Source organism: Acomys minous, assembly GCF_964271855.1.
Source record: "Acomys minous genome assembly, chromosome: 12".
Taxonomy (NCBI): Eukaryota; Metazoa; Chordata; class Mammalia; order Rodentia; family Muridae; genus Acomys; species Acomys minous.
In genome coordinates, this window is record NC_140493.1 from 71,680,947 (window position 1) to 71,706,511 (window position 25,565).

The 25,565-nt window shown below is 48.9% G+C and overlaps 1 protein-coding gene across 1 annotated transcript; it reads left to right on the top strand.

Annotated features, from left to right (window-relative positions):
- Positions 1–10,655: 10,655 nt before the first annotated feature.
- Positions 10,656–25,455, top strand: LYRM9 (LYR motif containing 9). Its single transcript, XM_084750407.1, has 4 exons — positions 10,656–10,737; positions 20,879–21,019; positions 22,831–22,923; positions 23,868–25,455. The coding sequence occupies exons 2-4, from the start codon at positions 20,894–20,896 to the stop codon at positions 23,883–23,885; spliced, it is 237 nt and encodes a 78-aa protein (XP_084606533.1). The 5' UTR covers positions 10,656–10,737; positions 20,879–20,893; the 3' UTR covers positions 23,886–25,455.
- The last annotated feature ends 110 nt before the right edge of the window (positions 25,456–25,565 follow it).

Below are 25,565 nucleotides of genomic sequence, written 5' to 3' on the forward strand. Positions count from 1 at the left end.
GCTTCCTTGGGAAGAGTGTTCCAAAGGCCGCCCACCGACTTTCTCTCTTGGTCTTTCGGTTCCGATGAACCGTGTGATGATCATTGCAGTTACACATCTACAAAGCAAGCGAAAGACAAAAAGGAAAATGGATTTGATGTAAACCAGTTGCATTGTCTTGGTGGAAATAGAAGGGGAGACAAAGATGAATTTTTGAAGAATTTGCTGTGGTTTTTAATTAGCCATCTTGCCCTGGTTCCCCATTATCACTGATTTGTGTGATAAGTGACAATTATACGTGTCATAAGTATACTCCTTTTTTGCTGAAGACAAGAGATCTTATGTGTGATGCAAATAAGGGTTCTCAGAATGCTAATTTTGTAATGAGCCAATGCATTTTTCAAGGAGTTTATAGTCTAGAGGGGGAATAAAACATGTGCATAAATAATTAGAATGCAAAGTAGAAAACTGGTGTGTCCTGAGACAGTACAGAAAGAATTATGGTTAAAAGGAAGTGAGAGAGTGGGTAAATAAATTATAGCTGGGAGGTTCAGGACGGCTTGCTTGAAGGTTGGGGAAATTGTCATGAAAGTACACGGAGACCATCGGTGTGGTTTACAGATGAGGGGAACAGCGGAAGAAAACACGGAGGTGGGACAGCAAGAAATTTAAACGAGGGAACAAGATGTTTACTGGGGTGTTAGGTGAGTGGGCTGGAGGCAGCACAGCCGTTGGTGCTGTGAGGGGGGGTGGGTAGGGCTTCATCTCGGTCTTTGCTGAGCCTTGACTATGAGGCTGAAACATCACAGCACTTTCTGTAGACTAAGGATTGCTGGCTTTTTAAAAATAAAGGGCCAGCTGATAAGTAAACGGCTTTGTCAGCTGTGTTGCCTCTGTCACAGTGACTCCTCTCTGCCACTGTAGCACAAAGGCAGCCATAGATACTACGGAAGCGAATGGGCGTGGTCCTGTCCGACAAAAACTTTCTGGCTACTGAGCCGTGTCGGTCACGTGATTTTCACGCATTGCATAAATCTCCCGATGTTTGTATTGTCTTTTGCTGTGGAAATCTGCAGCGACTGCGGAGTGCCAGGTGGTGACTGGGAGTGGACCCCGTGGGCCAGAGAGCTTCGTGGTCCATGTGAAAAGAGGTTACGATGCTTGCGTGGGTGCTGGTGGTCATGGCTCCATCACTGCCGGGTGCCTGTTGCCAGGAGGCATCTGTGGGTGGGTGGGGCACACCCTCTTGATGAACCCTAAATAGTATTTAATAAATGAAAAAGAAACACCTGGTCAAGAGTTTTGACTCTTCTCATAGACAAAAGGGGCATATAGTCTTCTGCATTGAGGAAGCCTTGAAGCCCACTCTGTGGTAGGATACATACGGACATCATGAAGCTACCTTCCCTGGTCTGAAGTGGAAATTTCTGAGCAGCAGCCAGTTAATAAGAACCTCCCTCCATCCATCCATCTCCTCGGCAAGGTTCTGCTGTTTCCAGCAAGTGTGCTTTTGCCCTCCCCACATCCTACAACCCTAGCTGCCCTTCAGGGAAAAGGGTAAATGAGAGTGAGTTCAGGCAGCTGAGCCGTGGGAGGCCTGCTAGCCTCCTGCGGCTTTCCTTCCTGCTCGGAGTTCTAGCTTGGTTTGAAAGCCAGCTGACCAGTGGTGGGAAGGAGGGGACAGCTTCGCCCTTTGTGGCTGCATCAGAGCAGTCGCTCTGATCAGAGAAGTTTCTTCCACTTCCAGCCACACTAGACACAATACAGGATAAACAAACAAACAAACAAACAAAACAAAACAAAAAAGAGACAAGCAAGCAAGCAGTGTCATAGTGACACATGCCAATAATCCCAGCACCATGGAGGTAGAGGCAGAAGGATCAGGAGTGTACAGCAAGTCTAGGACCAGCCTGGTCCTAAAGCCAAGTGCCTTTTAAAACTCTCCCAGCCATCACTCTAACCCACACTGTCACCTTTATTTGATTGCAGATCAGTTGTCTATGACTCCTACTCTCTCTTACCTTGTCACACACACACACACACACACACACACAAAACCAAACTAACCCAAACTGAAACACAATAAAAAAACAAAAAACAAAAACAAAACAAAACAACAACAACAACCCAAAAGACATAAAGTATAATTTTAAGAAAATGGGATGGCATTTTTATGCTTGAATAAAATTTTCTTCCTCTGATTTTCTCTGTTTTCTCCTCTCTTATCCAGGAAGGCCTTCAAATTGTATTTTAGTGAGAGAGTGGCAAGGGAAGGGTTAAGTCGGCAATGTCTCTAGAAGAAAAGTCTGGTAGGATGACCCAGGGGCTACTGAAAAGTACCAGGAGGTCAGGGCAGAAAGAAGGCCATGATCTACGACACCACAGAAGCCACTGGAAGTCTTGTTCAGAGCAGAGAAGACAAGTACTGACTGAAGGGTAAGTGGACAACTGTAACACACACACACACACACACACACACACACACACACACACATGTCAAGGCTAGAGGTTGGTGCTGGCCCTTGATCACTCTTCACCGTGTTGTTTGAATCAGGCTCTGCACTGAACCTGGTGCTCACCAGTTTGGCTAGACTGATTAACCAGCAGGGTCCTGCAAGCATCTGTCTGTCTCCCCTGTGCTGAAATAACAGATACCTTTTATGTGGGTGCTTGGGATCCAGCTCAGAGCCTCATGAGCTGCACTCACTGGGCCGGCTCTTCGTCCTTGGGCGGAGTGGCTGCTTGTCATTTAGATCTCAGTCTAAATGTCACACACTTGTAGTAGCCATCTGGTGGTGATCACTGCTTTTTTTTTTTTTTTTTAAGATTTATTTATTTATTTATTATGTATACAATGTTTTGCCTGCATGTACACCTGCAGGTCAGAAGAGGGCGCCATATAGATGGTCATGAGCCACCATGTGGTTTCTGGGAATTGAACTCAGGACCTTTGGAAGAGTGGACAGTGCTCCTAACCTCTGAGCCATCTCTCCAGCCCCTTCTTTTGTTTTTAACGGTGTGTGTATGTGTGTGCGTGCATGTGTGCCCATCTGTGGAGGTTTGAAGACAGTTTGCAGGATTAGCTCTTCTGCACCATGTGGGATCAAGGGCTTGAACTCAGCTTGGTAACAAGTGTCTTTTCCCTTCCAGCCATCGAGCTAAGCCACACTGTCACCTTTTTTTTTTTGACTGCAGATCAGTTGCTTATGATTCATATTCTCTCTTACTCTCTCATTTTCTCAGCCCCTGAAGCACAACATATGCACGATGATGTATGTTTTATTTATTAGTTTAAAAATATTTATTTTATTATTTTATTTTTTGAGTGCTTTGCCTTACACATGCAAATGGACCATGTGCATGCCTGGGGTCCGTGGAGGTCAGAAAAGGCTTTCAGATCCCTGGGTCTGGACAGATGGTTGTGAGCTGCCATGTGGATGCTGAAGATCGAACCCTGGTCCTCTGCAAAAGCAGTTAGAGCTCTTAACCAAAGAGCCAACTCTCTCGCACGCCTTTAATCCCAGCACTCGGGAGGCAGGGGCAGGTAGATCGCTGTGAGTTCAAGGCCAGCCTGGTCTACAAAGCGAGTCCAGGACAGTCAAGGCTACACAGAGAAACCCTGTCTCAAAAAAAAAAAAAGTTAATTCTCCACGCCCTACTTATTTATTTTTTTTTTTAAGATTTTATTTTTGTTTTTTGTTTTGTTTTGCTTTTTGGATTTTCGGGGCAGAGTTTCTCTGTGTAACAGTCCTTGGCTGTCCTGGACTCACTTTGTAGACCAGCAAGTGCTGGAATTTTATTTTCGTTTTTAATTACATGTATGTATGCATATCTGTGTTGGTGTATGTGCTAGGAACGCATTTGTTCCTGGAGGCCAGAATAAATTCCTGGAGCCGGAATTACTGGCAGTTGTGAGCTGCCCAAAGTGGGTTCTGGGTCCTGAACTCTGGTCCTCTGAAAGAGCAGCAAGCGTTCTTAGTCACTGCGCCATCTCTCCAGCCCTGATGCGTGCTTTCTTTGTTTTGTCTCCTTGGAACCTAGAAGACAGGTTGGCATCTGTCAGAGCTTCTATCTACATACATGTGTTGAATAAACGTTTGGCTCCAACGGAAAGTAGAGAAAAGAATCTGTGTGGTCGGGGACAGAGGTCACAGAAAGTTGTCTGACAGTTGGCTTGTTTTTGAGTGGGAACCCCTCGCTTAGTGCTTATCAAACTTTTCAATGGCTGGGAACCATCCGGGGATCTTGTTAAACTGTAGCCTCTGTTTCTGCTGTCTGGATGAAGATTGCGCAGTTCTAACAGGCTCCCAGGTGAGGCTCACACCGCCGGTCCACAGATCACCTTTTGAGAGGCAAAGCTCTAGACCTCTTCAGTGCGTTGCTTAGAACGAGCAAGTGGAGAGGTGGGGACTCCTTAGGGGTGAAGCAGAAGGAACCAGCAGCAGGGAGGAGGCCAGGAGAGCCACGAGGGGTGGGGGATGAGCTCTCAAAGGCACAGGGCAACATGCCTCCTTGTAGCAGGAAAGGAGAAAGGCTGGGATCTCTGAGGGGCGCTCTCATCTGGTGGCATTGACCTTTCCCACGGGCAGTTAGCCGAGAGTGAGGGTGGAGGCGGAGTGTGGGAGCTCTGAAGAGCAGTCATTTTCTTCCCGGGAAGCATCCAGGATGCATTTAAAGTCAGACCCATCAGCCCCGTTGTGTGATTTTCTCAACATTAATCTGCTTGGGGGCAGATTGGAGGAGGATGATAGATTCAGCCGGATCGAGACAGCCGGCTGGGGGTGCAGGGAGGGAGCTTTTAGTGTGGCACGACACTGGCGGGGACCCTGCTGTGCATCTCTGTTCCCACGGAGCTACGGTGGGGAGATGACTATGACAAACACACATCTGTATACGCGTGTACGTACTAAACGTAAACGTTCAGATTCACATACGTACGTTTATGGTTATTTATGACTAGCAGAATTGTCAGTGACCTTGCGCCAACTTCTGAGCCTTACCTTCTGCCGCACTTGACTGATTTCCCACATCACGGAAGGCTAGCCCTACCAGGGAGCCAGTGCCCTGAGAGCATCATCCAAGCAGCAATGGAAAGGAATGGCCCCATAAATACCCCAGGGGACTAACTGCACTGCCCCCCCACCCCCGCCCTGCCCCCGGGAAGTCGGACATGGTGCTAGCTTGCTTGGCAGGGCCCGGTTTGGACCGCTTTCCTTGCATTCCCACTACCTTATTGGATATTTTCTAGATCCCTGTTCAGATAAACTATGTGCTCTCAAATCCTTCCTTCAGTGTGTGTGTGTGTGTGTGTGTGTGTGTGTGTGTGTGTGTGTGTAGGGAGGTTGTTCCTAAATTGACTTACATATCATTATAAGCTCTGATGCCTGCCATGGAGACCAGACAGGATACTTACTGTCTGGGAGCCGGTTTCTGCTCCCCTGTGGGAATGTGGGTGCCGGGGAAGTCCGGGAGGATATATTTGTGAGTTGGGATCCAAAGGAGAGTGGTGGAAGAGGCAGGGTACATTTGAAAGCACCACAAGGCTGGGGCAAAGGGTTGGGCACAGGAGTTTGATCTCTGTGCTCAGAGAACTCCAAGGAGCCAGTAAGGGGTCTGACCCGTTAGACAAAGGCAGGATTTGACTTGTCTAAAACAACAAGGTGTCGGGGAGGGAGGCAGGAGAGAACCCACAGGAAAGGGATGCAGTCCTTTCTGTAATGGTGATGGTAATGTGTTTGCCAAAGTGGACAGTTAACTGTTAACTACATACTTGATTGACTGGAACACCCCATTTCCTGTCTGTACCAAAGAATGTGTCCCCTCACCAACGTCTACCTCTTCCCTTGACTTACTTTACTGGCCCTTTCTCTTTGGGACAGTATTGACAAGGTTAGTCTCCTCCTTCTGGTCATGCTTTCTTCTCCAACTAACTCTATTTAACAATTATTTCCTCCAGTTCCGTGAACTGTGGCATTGAAAAAACTTTTTATTTTCCCCTCTTTTGTTTTGAAACAGGGTTTCCTGAGCTTGTTTTGTAGAGCAAGCTGGCCTTGAATGAATTCACAAAGATCTGCAAAAAAGAAAGAAAGAAAGAAGAGGAGGAGGAGGAAGAACAGGAAGAAGAAGGAGAAGAAGAAGAAGAAGAAGAAGAAGAAGAAGAAGAAGAAGAAGAAGAAGAAAGAATTGAATGGTGCGAGCTCAGCAGTTAAGAGCACTGACTGGCTGCTCTTCCGAAGGACCAGGGTTCAATTCCCAGCACCTGCATGGCAGCTCACAACTGTCTGCAACTCCTCTTCCAGGGAATCCAACACTTTTTCACAGACATACACGAAGGCAAAACCCCAATGTACATTAAACAAACAAACAAATCATTAAAAAGGGAAGAAGAGGTGAGGTAGCACATGCCTGTAATCCCAGCATTTGGGAGGCAGAGACAGGCAGATCTCTGTGAGTTTGAGCCTGGTCTACAAACCAAGTCCAGGACAGCCAGGGCTACACAGAGAAACCCTGTCTTGAAAAGCCAAAATAAAGGGCTGGAGAGATGGCTCAGAGGTTAAGAGATCTGCTCTTCCAAAGGTCCTGAGTTCAATTTCCAGCAACTACATGGCGGCTCACAACCATCTATAATGAGATTTGGTGCCCTCTTCTGGTGTACATGCAGACAAAACACTGTGTACATAATAAATACATCTTAAAGAAAGAAAAACGCACACGCGCGCGCGCGCGCGCGCGCACACACACACACACCATTCACAAGAACATCCATTTCTTTGGTAAGATTGCTATTATTTGTGCCTGTAGCAAGTATTTGCTTTATTCTCTTTCTCTCTCCTCTTCTCTCATCTCTCCTTTGCCCGCTCTACCTCCTCCTCAACATCTTCCTCTTTCTTCTTTTTCTCTTTCCCTCTTCCTCCTCTTCCCTTCCTCCTCCCCCTCCCTCTTCTCCCACAGTTAGTTGTTTTAGTGGAGGGTTAGTGTATAGTCCAGGCTTGTCTCAAACTCACGGTTCTGTTTCAGCGCCCCCTAGTGCTGGCATTAATGAATTACCATGCCTGGTTACACTTAACTCTTTTTATGAAAAAAAAATTTTTTTTCTATCCCAAATGTAAATTACACAACAATTGTTGATATTCGTATAAATGTTATTTACAATCTTAAACCATGAAACGTATTTTCATTTTGTTTTGTTTGTTTGGCTTTTCAAGATAGGGTTTCTCTGCGTTAGCCCTGGCTGTCCTGGATTCATTTTGTAGACCATGCTGGCCCCGTACTCACAGAGATCCGCCTGCCTCTGCCTCCCCGATTAAAGGGGATTAAAGGTGTGCACCACCACGCCCAGCCTGAGATGTGCTTTTCAACCAAACAAAAAACTGGAGGCTCAAGTCCAGAGGTGACATGTGCCTGATTACCCATGTGGCTTCCCATGCAGCCACTGTCAATAAACTGCAGGAGAAGACACCACAAGTGTAGAAGGACAGGTAGCAGCCAGGCAGGTGAGATGGGGGGGGGGGTGCTGCAGAACGCAACACAAGGCCAGAGTCCTGGAGGACTAGACTCATCCTGTAGGGTGTGTGTCGTGAGCAGTCATGGTTTGCCTTTCCCCGCTTACTCTCCTTTCTAGAAACATCTTGAATCCCCCTGCTCATCCCCCTCTTCCACCCAGCAATTACAGAAGAGAAGATGCTAGATGTCTGAGGTCTCACATAACCTTTTACACCCGGCATTTTCATTGTCTTCCTAACAAGCCTCTTTGGGAGTCAGGGAGGGCTATGTTTTGCAACACCCCAGGGTGGCAAAGATCCCTATGCTGGAGTTTTCCATGTTTGCCTTGATGATCTCTTTTGGCACATTCGCCTGTCACCCTGTGCCCCTCACCCTGTGTGCTGGCAGAATTTGAGTCATGCAAATTGCAAACTGGTAAATAGCAACTTTGCATGTTTTGAATAGAGGAGAATACCAGCACAGCACTCACCCAGTGTGCTCAGAGAAATCCGAGCTGAGGGGCACTGTGTGGGGGGAGGGGTGTGTGTGTGTGGGGGGGAGACCGACATCCTAAGAATTTTCTTCAAAGTATTTATCATGCTTAGTAAATCCATTGTATATTTATGAATTAATTTGAATTATTTACATGGCCAACCTTTGAGACAATAACCCGATTTCATCAAAGCATGCCAATGTTTCATCTCTCTTTGAAATCTGGAAATGGGGCTAGGGAGCTGACTCTGTGGGTAAAGGCACTTGCTGTCAGGCCTGATAACCTGCGTTTGATTTCCTGGACCCACACAGCAGAAGAGAACTGATTCTCTTAGGTTTTCCTCTGACCTACACACACACACACACACACACACACACACACACACACACACGAGTGCACGCACGCGCCATAGCACATACACATAATAATAAGAAAATAAATGTCATTTTAAAAAAATCTGGAGGTCAGTTTACACTGAAAGCATCAGGACTTCTTGCCTCTTTCTCTACAGAGTGGTTACAAACCTGCTACTGTCAGGCTAAAGGACAGATTTCAGAAACTAAGAGAAGATGGCCATGTATTTCTTAGAGAAGTTGATGAATTCCCCAGTGAGAAGGAATCTCCTGCACAGCCAACTCTTGAGTGATAAATTTCTTAAGCAAAAGGTCTTTAAAATTCCACTTACCTATAAATATCATGCAGTCTGACATGAGGGTGCCTAGCGGTTGAAATTTCAGTGAAGAAAATGCCATAAGAAGAATGGTTGGGTTTTCATTAGATTATGGGCCTGGTGTCATTTTAGTGCATGTTTGGACTGGTAAGAATTTTTTGGTTTTTCTACTCTGAAATGTAAAGAAATCTAAAGTTTCTGTCAAGTTAAAAAGTATCACTATTGGGGCTGGAGAGATGGCTCAGCAGTTAAGAGCACTTACTGCTCTTCTAGAGGAACGGGGTTCAACCCCCAGCACTCACATGTCAGCTCACAACTGTCTGTAACGTCAGCATCTGACACCCTCACACAGACATACATGCAGGCAAAACACCAATACACACAAAATAAAAATAAATAAGTTATTAAAAAGAATCACGATTAGATTATTTTTAAATCTAAATTCCCACCATGACTTGGTAAAAGAAAAGGAATTGCTGTTCACATCTCTCCTTCAGGCAGTTTTCTTTTCTTTTTTTTTTTTTTTCCTTTTTTTTTTCTTCTTTTGTGCTGCCTAGCTGTCGACAGAGAATTTTTGAGAAAGAGAAATGTTGTATCTCTATAAAGACAGAAGTAACACAAGCGGCGAGAAGGTGGAGCCTTTCGGAGGTAAAGCTAACAGCTTGCCTCTTGAATATTTTATGATCTATGTATTAGACCAAGGCTTCTGAAGCAGGAACACAGAGATCTAGGGACAAAAGAGCAGTCCAGAGAGAACAGACTGTGAATTTTCTTAAAAATATGAGAGGATCTTAACGTTGAATGAGAGAGAGGATTGGGGTCCCTGCAGCCTGCTCCTAGAAAGGGCTCTGAAGGCATAATGATTTATTGATTGAATTTGCACAAATGATGTGCCCTGATTATGCATGGGTAAATAAAGGGGCTGATTTATGAGGGTGCGATTGGATCTTTCAGATCTGTTTGGTCCAAGTCTACATATTGAAAATAAATGAAGGTAATTATTTGGGTATTCCAAGGGAGGCGCCCTCCCACGCTGGTTTGGGGACAGTGTGGTGTGTTAGGTAAAGAGGAGGAAGGGGGGTGGGTGCTGGGGGAGGACACGCAGCCAGCGCGGTGGAATTCTAGAGAGTTGAAGAAAAAAAATAGGGAAAAGAAAAAGTTGGTTATGAAATAGCCGCTGCTTCCTAAGAGGAAGAAAAATAGATATCTGAGTGCCGCCAGACAGCAATGTTTTCTTTTAAAAATAAAGAAAAAGGAAAAAAAAAAGATATTATAAGAAGTCTTATTAAGGCAACTACACAAGGAGTGTGTGGAAGGAAATCAGGCTTTTCATTACAGCCAGGTTTAAAAAGCCCCAGAGAGATGAGGAGAAGCAACGTTAGCCACCCTTGCTGCCTTTCAGCGGCCCAGAGACGCTTGCAGCTTCATTGAACAAGGCGTTTGTCTCCAGATAAAGACTCCTCTTTATTTCGTTCAGGATATAAAACTTGTATTTAAATCAATTCAGAGAAGCATTCTGACTTTAAACACGCGCAAGTGGGGAGAGCCCGTTTAATGAAACAGCATTATTTAATTTTCAAAGAATGATCCTGGCAGTCGCTGCGAGTTAAAAAAAATTCCGCATTCTTTCCCTCGATTATAATTATAGCTGAGCCTGAAAGGAAGCATGCCTATTACTGTCATATGTATTCTTCTGACAGGTGTTGTGGGGCTGTAATTTGATGAAGCGACTCAAAATGAAGACTCCCTTCCGAACATAATTCCCGTCATCAACATGAGAGGTTTAGGACAAAGTCCTCCAAGAAGCCTTTGCACGGACCTTGAGCACCCCTAGTAGTCTAGCACAATCCATTCTTGGTCATATGAGGAAGAGCTTGCCTTCAGAGCCTCTTTCCAAGATCGTAAGGAAGACAAGGGAAAGAAAGCTGTGGGTCTAGACAGACAACTTGGGTGGGGTCGGATCAGGGTGGCCGCACCCAGTAGGACCCCGAGTCCCGCTGGCGGCCGGCAGAGGGCGCTCAGGTGCAGGCGGGGGCGGGGCTGCGCAGGCTTCCGCCGCGCAGGCGCACTCGTCGCTTGCAGTGCCTGGAGTTGAGGTCCGCCGGGAAGGCGGGTGAGCCTCTCTGCCGAGAGCCCCGGGCGGGGACTCGGGGTGGTGGGGGCGGGCTGGGGATTACGGAGGCTGCCTTCTGGGCCGGGATCTGTGGAAGCCCTGGGGGCGATCTGCGGGTGCTCCGGGCTTTCCTTGAGAGCACCTGTCATAACTCTAGTCCCAGCGCCGCGGAGGAGCGTGGGAGGCCGGGATGTGGGCTCGGAGAATGCGGGGAGCCAGGTCTCCGCCATGTGCTGCTGGGATCTGCACTCGGCTGGGGCCCACTGCTCTCAGTCGGTTTGCAGGAACATTCAGGAGTAACTGGAATTTTTGGTCTCTGCACTATGTAACCCTGTCCGGCTTTGAAATCATAATCCTCCTGCCTCAACCTCCCATGTGTACTGGGATTACCTTCCAGTGCTAACGTGCACACGTTTAATAACCTTTAGAATGTGCGCAGTTGCGCATCTACCACCACGGTCGATTTTAGAACATTTACTGTACCTTCAAAGAAAAACATCTCCTTTATCTGGCAAAACTGCTCTCCAGTCTCTTCAGTTTTCTCCGCGCTAGGCAACCCCTTACCTGCTTTCCATACATTTTGCTAGTTCCGAACATTTCACAGAAATGGCATCAGTTTTACGTTATGTAGCCCCCTGCTATTGGTTTTCTGCTTCTTGCATGCCTCCTTCAAGGTTCGCACGCATGTGCTAGCATATTTAGACACTTCATTCTTTTTATTAAAGAATTATTTCCCAAGGTCTGCCTGGATCAGATTTCCTCTCTCCATCTGCCCTGTGATGGCTCTTGGGACTCATTTGAAGACCTTACAATTGTATCCCTGTCTTCTGGGCATAAGGTAGTGGGGGCCAAAGAGAGGGAAGGATAAAGTGTGAAATGCCCTTGGGTGGCACATGGGAAATGGCCAGGAAGAAAGACATTGATTAGCTTACCTGCTAATCAGGAGCTAGGAACACCTCAGTGGTAATACGTTTGCCTGTCATGGTCAAGTCCTAGGATTCAGCTTCAGCACCCCCACCTCCACAGGGATGGGCACCAAGCTGGGACTGAGGGGTGTGCCAGTGAGAATGAGGGGAGGTGGCACTGACCTTGCCTGTGTGGGAGAGGGCTAGGCAGGCAGGAGTGCAGATGAACATACACAGACCAGATGGAGCCCTGGGGTGGGCGGGGCCGGGGAGCGAACCGTTCCTATTTTTTTCAGCTTTCTCCATCACGAAGATTAATTGCATCTTTAAAAAAAAAATTGGCTGGTGCTGGCTTAATTTAGCTTTTATCAGCGCTCAATCGGGCACAATTTCGAGTTATTTTCTGCAGCTCCATTATCTTTTTAAATGTATGACTCTTTTCCCAATTATTTTTAGGTGCCCCGCGGTAGGACACAGGTTAGTGAGAAGGGCGGTGAGCTTACGTGGGACTGGGTCCTTTCTCCTTAGCACCTGTGCCAGCCGTAGTGCTTGGCACCCAGGAAGTTTCCGTTGTGCCCTCCCCCAACCCCTTTCCTTTCTTTTTTCTTTCTTTTTTTTTTTTTTTAGTTTTTCTAGACAGGGTTTCTCTATGTAGCCTTGGCTTTACTGGACTCATTTTGTAGACGAGGCTGGCCTCAAACTCACAGCAGTCCGCCTGCCTCTGCCTCCCGAAGTGCTGAGATTAAAGACGTTTGCTACCACTCCCGGCTACCCCTTTCCTTTAATAGAGCTTCTTCTTCTTCTTCTTCTTCTTCTTCTTCTTCTTCTTCTTCTTCTTCTTCTTCTTCTTCTTCTCCTCCTCTTCCTCTTCCTCCTCTTCTTCCTCATCCTCCTTCATAGACCAGGCTGGCCTTGAACTGAGGGATCCACCTGCTTTTGCCTCTTAAGTGCGGGGATTAAAGGCATGCGCCACCACCTCCTGATAATAATGTTCTTTAAGTTTTGTAAATTGGTTTTGTTTCACTTTTGAGACAGGATCTTGTGGAGCCCAATCTGACCTTGAGCTGGCTATGTAGAGTAGAACGGACCTTGAACTCCTAAGCTTCCTATTTCTGCCTCCTGAGTTCTGGGGTTACAGATCTGCCACCAGGCCTGTTCACGTGTGTGTGTGTGTGTGTGTGTGTGTGTGTGTGTGTGTGTGTGTGTTGTCACACGTGGAGGTCAGAGGACAACTTTTGGGATTGGTTCTCTCCTGCCACCTTGTGGGATCTCAGCGTTTGAATTCGGGTTGTAAGGCCTGGTCTAAGCCATCCTACCGTTCTGTAAGTTTTTCCCTTGTATACTTGACATTAGTCTGAATTTTTCCCCCTTCTCCATGTGAGAGGGTGCTGTAGTGCCCTTGTGTTTCTGAAGGGCGTGGAACAAGGATTTGTGTCTAAATTGTGAATAATAAACCATTAAGTATGGTGTCAGTGGCTGAGCCTGGTCTTGAGTAAGCCCAGGAGAGTTCGTTATGGATGTGTCCTTAGTCACGATCTGGTCACTATTTGTTTTGTTTTCATTTCTGGGGACTTAATTTGGGGCCTTGCACATGCTAGGCAGGTGCTCTGAACACTGAGTTATCCTTCAGCCTCAGGCAGCGTTCTTTTTTTTTTTTTTTTTTTTTTTTTTCGAGACAAGGTTTCTCTGTGTATCCTTGACTGTCCTGGACTCACTTTGTAGACCAGGCTGGCCTCGAACTCACAGCGATCACCTGCCTCTGCCTCCTGCGTGTTGGGATTAAAGGCGTGCGCCACCCCACCCCCCACCTCCCCACCCCCCTCCCGGTTTCAGTCAGCGTTCTTTGGTGTACGCATTTAGCAGATGTCAAGGAGGCAGGGAAGAGAGTGAGTTTCAGAATCAGATAGACTCATGGTTAGCTCCCTGCCTGACTGTGCACAGCTACGCGGCCACTGACAAATCGTAGCTTCTTTAAGTCCCAGTTTCCTTACCTATAAAACGGGGCTAACAATATTGTGTTTAATGAGGTGATAAGTGAAACGCTGTCATAATTGCCAGGTACTAATTAGTTTCTTCGAGAGGTAATCAAATATGACATCAGCTTCGCAGAAGATTCTGGATTGAGCAAGGTGTTGGTCTCCTCAGTGGTCCTGAACCTGCACACTCAGCTGCTGGGAAAGATGATGCATGGATGGGCTGTGCAGAGGGCGGGTGAGACTGGCTCTCTTTGTCCTGGGGTGCAATTACTTCCATGCTTTCATTGCCTACGGATGACTTAGGTAACAGGCACCCCAAAGTTTGTGCAGCCAACCGGGGCTCTGTATTAGACAGTACCAGCTGAGGAGGCCGACTTAAGGTACTTTGAAGTGGATGCCAGGGTCATGAGGGTCTGAGCAGAGAATGTAGTCTGGGCTGCATTCCTTGAATTAGGTCACAGGGAGTTGACAGGGTCATTGCTCATGGAAGTGCTCTGAACACAGTCAAGCCGCTGTTTCTCACGCTGGCGGTGTGCTTGAGAGCAGAGGGGAGGGAGAGCGGGGAGGGTGAGAAGCACTGAGTGGGGGCAAGGAGGCTCGGGGAGATGGAGGTGACAGTGGGACCTCACTACTGGGCTTTGGGTGCTGGACTTACTGGTCCATCAGGACAGAGCTCAGACCATGAATGGAAACACTCTTAACATTTCTTCTTAGTTTGTCCGTTTTGTCTGTGGAGGATTGATTGGCTTTTGCTGAACTGTTTGGAAATAGTTGCACAGCTGAGAACATCTCCCCGTTGCTTGCGCACCCCCCCTTTTTTTTTTTTGAGACAGGATTTCTCTGTGTAGCTTTGGCTGTCCTGGAGCTCTGTAGACGAGGCTGGCCTTGGACTCACAGAGATCCACCTGTCTCTGCCTCCTGAGTGCTGGGATTACAGGCATGCGCTACCACGCCCAGCTCATGTCTCCTCCTCCTGCACCATCTGAGGATAAGAGTAAACTACACAGCTACATCATGGTTATCCCTGACAATGGTGGAAGATTGGTACCACCGGGGCAGTGTCAGCTGGTGCGCAGCCGCAGAAAGGTTTTGGTCTAATGCTAGGTTTTGGGCTAATGCACCATAACCGCCCTTGGAGAGTGGCTGGCAGGGCTGTCCTTGTGCATGGATGGAGGCAAGAGCCGGAGCCGGAAGTCAGGGCTAGAGTGAAATGGGTGAGAAGGCTCTGCCGAGGCCAGCACAGACTTCCTCTTTCCTCCTGAGCAAGGGGTATGGGTGAGTGCTCTGTGTGAGTGACAGAGCCAGACCCAGAGCTGAGTGTGGAAGAGTGAGGCCAGCTGCAGGGAGCCACAGGCGTGTCAGAGGCAGAGCGAAGAGGGTTGTCAACAAGTTAGTTGTGGAGTTTTCCTAGGATGGTCCCTGTTACGTGTCAGCTTGAATGGGATGCAAGTGTTATTCAGGGTGTCTCTGTGAGAGTGTTTTGGATTTAAGTTAGTAGACTGAGTCAAGCAGACTGTCCTCATTAATATAAATTGTCCTCATTCAATCTTTTTTTTGTTTGTTTTTTTTTTTTTGTTTTTCGAGACAGGGTTTCTCTGTGTAGCCTTGGCTGTCCTGGACTCACTTTGTAGACCAGGCTGGCCTCGAACTCACAGCGATCTGCCTGCCTCTGCCTCCCGCGTGCTGGGATTAAAGGCGTGCGTCACCATGCCCGGCTCTCATTCAATCTTTTATATATATATATATGTGTGTGTGTGTGTGTGTGTATACACACACACACACACACACACACATACATACACTGGGCATGGTGGGTTGCACCTTTAAATCCCAGCACTCCAGAAGCAAAGACAAGTGGATCTCTGTGAATTCCAGACCCTCCTGGTAAGCCATCTCTCCAGCCTCACTCAATCCCCTAAAGGCCTCACTGCTACAGGACATTTATGTCATAACCCACCACCTGCTTGCTATGTTTTAAAAAGAATTTAGGAAACAGACATTGGTGAAGGAAGTGGGCTTGTTTACAGTGGAACCACTTTCTGTCTCCGTGCTCCCCTGCCGGTGTCGGCGGCAGTCTGCAGTTAGAGAGCTCCGAAGAGGCCAGGAGAGGGCAGGAGATGTGAACCTGAACAGTTCAGTCAGTCCTGGGGACAGGTGTGTTGGGGGGTGGAGGGTCGTGATTTCCCTGCCACACAGCTCAGTCGGTCCTGGGGGCAGGTGAGGGGGGTGATTTACGTGACTGGCTCAGTCAGTCCTGGGAGAGGCAGGAATTCTCCTTGGCCTCAGTTACTGTCACTGTCTCTACTCTCTGGAGGGTGTTAGATGTTTGCAAGTTACACTGTTACGGGACCAGAAGGGACAGTCCGAGCCTTTCCCTACATAAGAGGGAATTCTCTTGAAGCCTTTTGAACTGAGACAGAGACTCTTCTGGGTTTCCTGGCAACTTCTGTTTCAGGATTAGATTCAGGGCATTGGTTTTGCAGATTTTGGACTTACCAGCTCCCAGAATTACATAACACATTCCTTGTAACACACACACTCACACATCCTACAGATGCACACATATACATACATTCCACACATATGCCCCCCTGCGCGCACACACACACACACACACACACACACACACACACACACACACCACATGCACGCACTCACACACTCACCCTCTATGAGTTCTGCCTCCCTGTGGACCCTAATACATCTGTTCCATGTCAAGCCTTCTGACACCTGTCACAGTGTGGAGACCATCCCTAGACACAGCTGCCACAGACCGTCCCATGTAGGGCTCAGTTTGCCTGTGCTGGGCTTTTAGGGTCGGTGATGCAGACACACGACTCCCTGGGCCATGGACAGGAACCTGGGTTTAGTCTGCAGGCTGGCACCTTCCTCACGCGGTGCCACTTGCATCGTTTCTGCCAGGGCCTCATTTTGACTGCATCTGTATATGGGGTACATTTCTGTACCCATTCTTTATAAACAGCAACAACAAAACCAAAACCGTTTTAACATAATACCTATGAAATTGGGATTTTTAAAAAAATCATTACTTATTGTAAGTAAATACAACATCCTTGTGAGGAAAAGACGTCCCTTCTTCGGCTGCTAAAATTAAATTCAAGCAGCTAGTCCACATTTTGAGAAAAGCTGTGGGAGTGGATATTAGACCATTTGGGGGGGACTGGGTGCCCTGAAAGCTATGTTTCAGGCTCAGTCAGGCTGTTGGGGGAAGCACAGAGGGGGGACGGAATGGAAGGGCAGGGAGGCCCAGCTCCAGACGGTGGCGGTTGAGACAAGATGAATCTGGACTAGAAGGATCCAAGAGGCACAGAGAGAGACTGCGGTAGATTTCAAAGCCAGTGGCTTGGGGACAGAAGGGAAGGGGGTGGTTGGGCTGCAGATGGTGATCTTAGTGCGGCTCCCTAGAACTTGGAGCTGTCACGGGGGCACAGAGCTGCCTTGGAGTCTGAGGTCAAGTCCAAAGGGCAGAATAAGAGAAGCGAGCACTTCCAGGGTCAGACGGTTTGCCTCTAAGTTTTGGTAATGGTGCTGGGAGGTTCATGCCCACCCCCACCCCCACCCCCTTAATAATAGTAAACCCACACTTTAAATTAAATTAAAACATTTTTAGTTCCGCTCCTCTCAGTGGACCCACACATGAATTCTCCACTGGTTATTACTGAGAATGACTAAGGAATATAATTGAGCTGAAAATAATCCTCCGCCCATGCTCCCTGGGTTGGTTACTAAGTATTGCATGGGTTTTTAAAGCAGGCGAGGCAGAGTTGCCGCTCTCTCCAAATGGTAAGTTTGAGGACTGCATATGGTGGCCATCTGTTCCGGACTAGCATTTTACAATATTTGATTAGCACTTTATATAGTCTGGGGAAGCCTGCCAGGGAAGCTGCCTGTCATGTTGGGACCATAGTGTGTCCTCTGTGTTTGCCCTTCAGGGTCCTGCCCATCACAGCTTGTGGGGTTCCCTTCTGTGGGCTAGGCTAACGCGGGGCCAGTCAGCCTCGGGAGAGCAGGCGTTGAAGAGCCCCATCCTGTGTCAACTTCCTTACAGCTGGAACCAGCAAAGTGGGTCATAGATGGGGTTTTTTTTTCTTGGTTTTTTTTTTTTTTTTGGAGACATGTAGCCCAGGCTGTCCTTAAACGCACAACAAAGCCAAAGATGACCTTGTGACCTTGCTGTAGTGCTGTGGTTCTGCACCATCATGCCTTCTGTTTGCAGTGTCAGAGATTGAGCCCAGAACTTCCTGCATGCCAGGCAGGTGTTCCCCCAGCTGAGCCACACCCCACCCCTGGAAGTAGAAGTGGGAAGTCAAGATCTATCACAATTCTTTGGGTTGAAGGTGACAGAACCAGCACGGTCCCAGGCTGCTTTGGCTTACCTACCGGTCAGGCTATTAGTTCTGCAGCCTGGGCTTCCTATGGGTGAAACGTTTTAGGACTTAAATGAGGTCTTTGGACCTTGTTCTGGCAAGTTCCGGCTCTGCTTGGAGGCAAGAGGATGTACATCCCTGGTAGAATTACCAAGTCTAGCTGGGGAGGGAGTCGTCCGGTCCAGCTGCTCACCTGTGAGCCAATCTGAGTGTGTATGACTCCCAGGCTCAGATTGGTCAGGCAGGTTGGGCCCCATGTGCACCCGGAGCCCTGTAAAGCTGGCATTTACCAGGAGGGAGACTGGACGGTAGGGGTGGACAGCTGCGGGTTAGGCCAGTGTCAGAGCAAGAGCCAGAAGAACCACGAGGAAGTGGCCAATCCAGCTGTGGAGAGAGGAGCGTATTTGCTTCAAAAAGATACGCTTGAAATAGAACGTCAGCGCCTCTGATCCCAGCCTATGATGGTTCCCTGCACAGGGTGGGGTAGGCGCAGAGGGGCGCTTGGCGGAGACCTCCTGCGGGGGTTCTACCCAGCAGTTTCTACTTTAAAGCTAACACCAGTCAATCCCAACAGGCAGGATCTCTGTGAGCTCAAGGCCAGCCTGGTCTACAAAGTGAGTCCAGGATGGCCAGGGCTGTTACACAGAGCAACCCTGTCTCCAGATACACACACACACACACACACACACACACACACACACACTAAATAAATAAAGCTAACACCAGTCATCTGGCATATAGGGAACCTCTCCCCCACAGACATGAAGATAGTGAGATAATTAGGAGATAATGGGGTGATGTCGAGGGGTTCAGTTCATCCGATGTGAAGCCAGCTGAGGGCCAGGCACAGTGCTGAGACATGGCTCAGCTCTTGAGAGCCTCCTGCTGGCTTCTCTGTGTAGCCTTGTCTGTCCCGAGCTCCTTTTGTAGACCAGGCTGGCCTCGAACTCACAGTGATCCACCTGCCTCCGCCTCTCTGAGTGCTGGGATTACAGGCATGCTTAGACTCAAATTTTATTTAGAAAACATGGAAACCAGGTGGTGGTGGCAGCATACATCTTTCATTTCAGCACTTGGGAGGCAGAGGCTGGCAGATCTCTGAGTTTGAGGCCAGCCTGGTCTACAGCGTGAGTTCCAGGATAGCCAGGGGCACACAGAGAAACCCTGTCTTATAAAACATAAATAGGTAGATAGTCCATAGACACAAAAAGGAACATGGCAGACGTTCCATTTACACAAACCTTGGGGGCGTGTGAAGGAACGGGGTGAGGGGTGGGGTGGGGTGGGGTGGAGAAGCCGGCCAACAGCTGCTGAGGGATGGGAAGGGAGGAGCTAGAGGGGTCGTTTCCGGGTGGACAAGCCCGCTCTTCCTTGTGGTGGTTTCTGCAGAGGTGGACATGTGAAGAGTTGACAAATGGCTCCCTATGAGTATGTTTGTCACCTGTATGTGGTTTTGTTTGTTTGGTTGGTTTTTTTGAGACAGGGTCTCTCTTTGTAGCATTGGCTGTCCTGGACTCGCTTTGTAGACCAGGCTGGCCTCGAACTCACAGTGATCCACCTGCCTCTGCCTCCCAAGTGCTGGGATTAAAGGCGTGCGCCACCCCCGCCCACTAGCACGGTTTTTTTCTAATGCTTAAAATACTTAAAATTATATTTTATTTTATGGGCATGAGTATTTGCTTTTGTGTGCGTGTGCGCATAACTGCTGAATCATCTGTTCAGCCCCTAAAGCAACCAACCAAACAAAAAAAGCTGTTTTTGAGGTAGTGTCTTACTACATAGTCTTGACTGGCCTGGAATTCGCAGAAGGCTGCACGCCTCTGCCTCCTGAGCTCTGGAACTGAAGGCTTATGCTACCACACCCAATTCAGGTCACAAAATAAACATACAAATTATGTCTATTCTGTGTGCAAGCACGCATGTGGGCATGTGTATGCTGTGACAGTTCCTTCTAGCATGTGGGCGCTGGAGATCAAACTCAGAGGTCCCTTCACCCATCCAGTCACCTTGCAGATCCCCTTTCTTTCTTTCTTTCTTTATTTTTATTTTATATGCATTGGTGTTTTGCTTGCATGTATGTCTATGGGTGTTAGATTTTATAGTTACAGATAGTTGTGAGCTGCCATGTGGGTGCCGAGAATTGAACTCAGCTCTTAGCCACTGGGCCATCTCTCCAGGCCCCACCACCCCTTTCTTTCTTTACTGGACCCTGGAGCCAGACTGTGTGAGCTTGGGCAAGTTACCTGACCTCTTTGTGCTTGGTTATCATCTTGCCTGTCAAATGAACATCGTGCTCCTTGTTGTTGGTCGCTCAGTGGAATGAAGTCGCATCCCTAGTTCTGGCTTCCCCTTGGTTACCCCGTGTATTGCTGCTGCTTCTTCCCGGGAGCCACTCTGTGTATTCGTATCCGCCCAGTGGCTCATTAACGTGCATCTATATGGCCAGCGCCCAAGGCTGCCATTCTGACAAGCTCCCTGGTCCTGCCAGTGCTTCTGGCTTTGAGGAACAACACTTTGCCTAGCCAGGTTTGGACCTCTGGGCTTCCTGCCCTCCTGCCTGACGCCCTCACTAGGGGCGCCTGACTGTCAGCAGCCGTGATTGCCACCTTTCCCCTCCTCCCTTCCCACCTGAAGCTGAGCTTTAGAAAGCTGACCTGGGTGGAGGTGGCCCTTCTCCCTCTACACTTTCGTTGGGTCCTCATGGGCTTGATCTATGCTGAGGCTAGCCCCAGGCCAGGGTGTAGGCTTTCCCGGGGTCAGGCCGCAAGGGGGTCTAGTTTCTGTGCCGTTAGCTCACAGAGGGCTGGGACTGGATGCCAGGGCCACCAGGTGACTGGCCTGATGGCTAAGAAACTGATGTTTTGTTTTACAGGGCTGGGGCTCACGGATGGCCCCACTGCGGGGGGCAGAACTGGTCCAGACGCCACTGCAGCTGTACCGTTACTTGCTGCGTTGTTGCCGGCAGCTGCCAACCAAGGGCATCCAGGAGCACTACAAGCATGCCGTCAGGCAGGTGGGAGCAGGTCTGGGGGAGGTGTCTTCTGGGGGCCAGAGTCACAGGGGCCAGGTAGTGGACCTAGAAGTTTCATTAAGAAGTGCTGCAAAAGCGAGCAGCTGGCCTCTGGCCTCCATCTGTGGCCGTATCCGCTGGCAGGTCAGCGCTGTGCAGGGGCCTGGATGAGACAGCTTCACGGATATTAAAATAGACCGGGTAGAGGTGGGAGAGAGAACTCAGTTGATAAAGTGCTGGCCGTGCAAGCGTGAGGACCAGCGTCAACCCCCAGGGAAAGGCTGGAGTGGCAGCCTGCACCTGTAATCCCAGCGTTGGGGAAGCAGAGACGGGAGGATTGCAAACCCCAGGTCCCAAAAAACAGAACAAAGTTTTATGGGCCACCAGGAAAGGCAAGCAGCTCTAGATTAACAGTGACTGCGGTGATGTCACAAGTAAATGGAAGGCACAATGCCAGATTGTAAACTAGAGAAAAGCGCGGCAGCCAGGGGTGGGGGTGGGGGTGGGGTTAGGATACTGGCTGTGGATTAGGTGATGGCTGGATCCAGGCTAGTTTTTCTCAGTTTGATTACTGTGGTTATATCGGAGGGTCTCTTTGTTTGGAAACATACAGTGAGGGTTTTGGGGGACAAGGCATGGTGCCTGTAACTTACTTTAGATGCCTCTGTATAGAGGATGATAAAGCCAGTGGTGCAAAGTGCTAGCAATGGGCAGATGGGGAGTTCTGTGGACTCTAAACTGCCTTTCTATAAGAAATCAGTTACGGGGCCGGGGAGACGGCTTGGAGGTTAGGAGCATTGGCAGCTCTTCCAGAGGACCCAGGTCCTATTCTTACTATTCTCAGCCGCCTGTGTATTGCATGCACATGGTACACACACACACACACACACACACACACACACACACCCCACCCATACCACAAACAAAAGAATACAATTTAAACAATGTTAATAAGAAATCATTTCCAAATAAAGAGCTAAAAACTCAACTGCATATAGATATGGAAAAAGAAAAACAACTGGGATGTGGTGGTGGTGCATACCTGTAGTCCCAGCACTCAAAAGGCAGAGGCAGATGGATATCTCCTGAGTTCAAGGCCAGCCTGGTCTACATAAGTGAGTTCCAGACTAGCCAGGGCTACATAGTGAGACATTGTCTCAAAAAGAAAAAGAGAAACAGCGGTAGCAACAAAGGCTGTGGGAAAACAGAAGGGAGTAATTAGCTTTGGGGGAGTCAGGGAAGACTTCCTGGATGTGGCACAAAGTGGGCTCCTGGGGTGAATATGAGAATGTGGGGCTGGGAACACAGGGAAGGGAGGAGGGAGGAGGGAGGAGTCCATTCTTTTGGAAGAGCTGTGAGGTTCACACACGGGAACTCAGGTCTCAGGTCACTGGTCAGAAGCCAGGATCTCCTACCGCTGAGCTTTCCCTTCCTTTCTCTTAGCTTCCCCAGCACCAGGGCCTGGTGGTGGCGGTGGGCGGGGCCAGCCTTCCCCAGCAAGCTTGATTCAGCGCAGATTCCTAGGCTGAGCACATCAAACCCGGAAATTGACGCCCCCCCCCCGCCCCCGCCCCCTGCCCTGATCACCTGCCAGATAACTTGCAGACCCAGTGGCCGGCCTCCTTTTCATCTCCCTGCTGGCTTCTCGGCCAGTTTTGCTATCAAACAGACTAGGACTCAACCGCTGCTGTGTTAAGAGCTTCTTCTCACAGCAGGGCTAAGAGATGACCAGTGCCCTACACACAGCCTCTTGGGACTGTGCTCTGAAACTCCCAATTTCACTTGGCCGTGTTCTTTTATGCTGAAACTGACAGAGTTTCCAGGTTCACTCCGATGAAGACAATCCCGAGAGAATCCAGCAGATTATTAAAAGAGCCATTGAAGATGCCGACTGGATCATGAACAAGGTAAGTGCTTGCTCGGGAGCGGGGATGCTGTAACCTCTTCAGCCACTAGGGGGCACCTGCGCATCACTGTTGAAAACGGAGGCGGCCAGTGCCACCTGCTCTCCTTCCTCCCTGGTAGGAGGATGCTTTCTTGTGGTTGCATTCTTTTTCTGCAAGGTGAGAGGGTCACCCTGACCATGAAAGGCAAAGTGAGCAGACCTGGGCGCAGGGACGGATGTGTTTCCCTGAAAGGACAGCTCTACTGTCTGCCACTGCATAGCTTTATTTGGCTTGGAGGGAAGCTGTCTTGAGGGTGGTATCTTTTGACTGGGCCCTCCCCTTATCAGCCATTTATTGAGAAACTGTCTTACAGACGAGGACACAGGCCAACCTGACAGAGGCAGTCCTTAAGTTGAGGTCAACTTCGTGTGTGTGAAGCTGATGAAAACTAGGTTGCGGTATAGGATCAACCCAGAATCTAGACGGGGGTAGGGGTGGCAAGGGCGGGGGGAAGGGGGCTGGTGCTTAGGAGTGTGTCGAACTGGAGTGTGCCCCAAGATCTTTGTCCTCCTATCTCAGGTGCTCCAGATGTGGGGCTTAAAATCCACTTTGCAAAACTCGGGTTTTGATAGGGCTCAGTGGTAGATTGCTCGCTTAGTGCAGAAGCCTCCCGGGCCTTATCTGTAACAGGAAAAACAAAAACAGGAAGAGAAGAAAACCCTCAGCGATTGGCTGGAAGCCTTGGCTTCTGAGGGTCTCCTCTGCCTGGGACTTTTCTCCCATAAACAAGACTCAACATTAAGGACAAGTCCTGGCGAGTGCGAGTGCCGTGCTCAGTCCGGACACCTGCAGCCTCCTTGAGCCCTCCGGCCTTGCCACTAAGGAAGGGTCTGGGGAGACCCGTGTGACATGGCAGAGTCCTTCGCTGTTCCCCCTCACCCGCTCCTAATCTCTCTGTCTTGCAGTATAAGAAGCAAAACTGAGAACCCGGAGTTCGCACCGCGGCCGTCCTGGGGACGCTTGGAACTGAGAGGCCTCTCTGCCTTTGGAACTAAGGAGCAGCGTCAGTTCTGGCATATTCTTTGACCTTGAAACCATAGCCGGCATTCGGCCGGGTGGCTCTTGTCACTGCAGCCATGTCGCCAGCACCTTTTATGTCCCCTCTGCCAGCCAGGAATGATGTACAGTTTGGGGAGAACTTGATGTTCCTCTGCCTCTTCTCCGTGTTTCTCATTTTTGCCTATTTCTTCTTTTACTTTGCTCTGAAGGCAGTGAATTTATTCTGGAGGTCCGTTCACCCTTCTCCGAGCCCCAGAAGAGATGCCCCCTCAGACGACCACCTATATAGAAAAAAGAGAGTGGGTCTGAGAGCCAGACAGCTGTGGATCTGAGTCCCAGCCAGTGTCCTCGGCTTCCGCCCGGGGGAGGCGAGGATGATGATGCGCCTCACACCTGCTCCACGAGCAGGGACCTTGCGCTTCCCTTCCCCAGCTCTGCGTCCTCCCAGTGGCTTGTCTGTGAGTTTGTCTTGTGCCTGTCTTTGTGCCCACCAGCCCTCCTCACTGTGCCGTGCTGTGTCCAGCAATCTGCTAAGATGCTTCTCCTGACGCTCTCTCCCAGCATGCTCCAGGCAGAAGCCCTGGCCCTCGAGGTCGTGAAAAATCTACCACATGAGACCCAGGAGAAAGTGTAAGGAGCCAGGGTGGACACCAGCAGGTCCAGGCTTCTGTGCTCTGTGGTGTGTCTCCACTGGCTCTCCCAGGCTTTAGCCCACAGCATGAGAGGGAAGGAGAGAAGGCAAACAGGTCCAGGGAGAAGTGGCCCAATTAGGCGAATTTGCCAGAGGACACAGAGAAGCCACCCTGGGAGTTGAGTATTCCCAGGACACCCAGCAGCAGGATGCGCTGGTGCCTGCGTGTGCCCTTGCAGCTACTTGAGCTGAAGTGACCTCTGTCTGTGTAGAAGTGGCTGACAATACGGAAGCAGGGGTGTCCCGTTGTGGACGCTCACATTTTTCTTCCTCCTCTGCTTGTTTATTTATTTCAGACAGGATCTCAGTGTGTAGCCCTGGCAGGCCTGAACTTTTGAACTTTCAACAATCTTCCTGCCTCTGGGTCCCAAGCACTTAGATTGCAGGTGTACCACAACACCCAGTTCTTCTTATTATTAATTTTTTCATTTATTTATGTGTGTGTGTGCATTCATGTGTGCGTGTGTGCATGTGTGAACATGCATGCCATGATAAATGTGGAAGTCAGAGCACAATTTGCAGGATTCAGTTCACTTCTTCCTCTATGTGGGTCCCAGAGGCTCATAAGGCATGGTGGCAAATGGCTTTATCTGCTGAGTCATCTTAATGGTTTTTATTCTTTCTTTCTTTCTTTCATTTTTAAAAATTTAATTATGTATGCTGTACTCAGCCTGCATGTACACCTGCATGCCAGAAGAGGGCATCAGATCCCATTATAGATGGTTTCCGGGAATTGAACTCAGGACTTCTGGAGGAGCAGTAAGTGCCATCTCTCCAGCCCCCTTACTATTTCTTTTTTTTTTTTTTAAGGTTATTTTATTTATGTGTATGTGTGTCTGTGTAAGTTTATGTGTACCATGTGTGTGCAGGTGCCCCCGGAGGCCAGAGGACATTAGGGCCCTGGAATTGATGT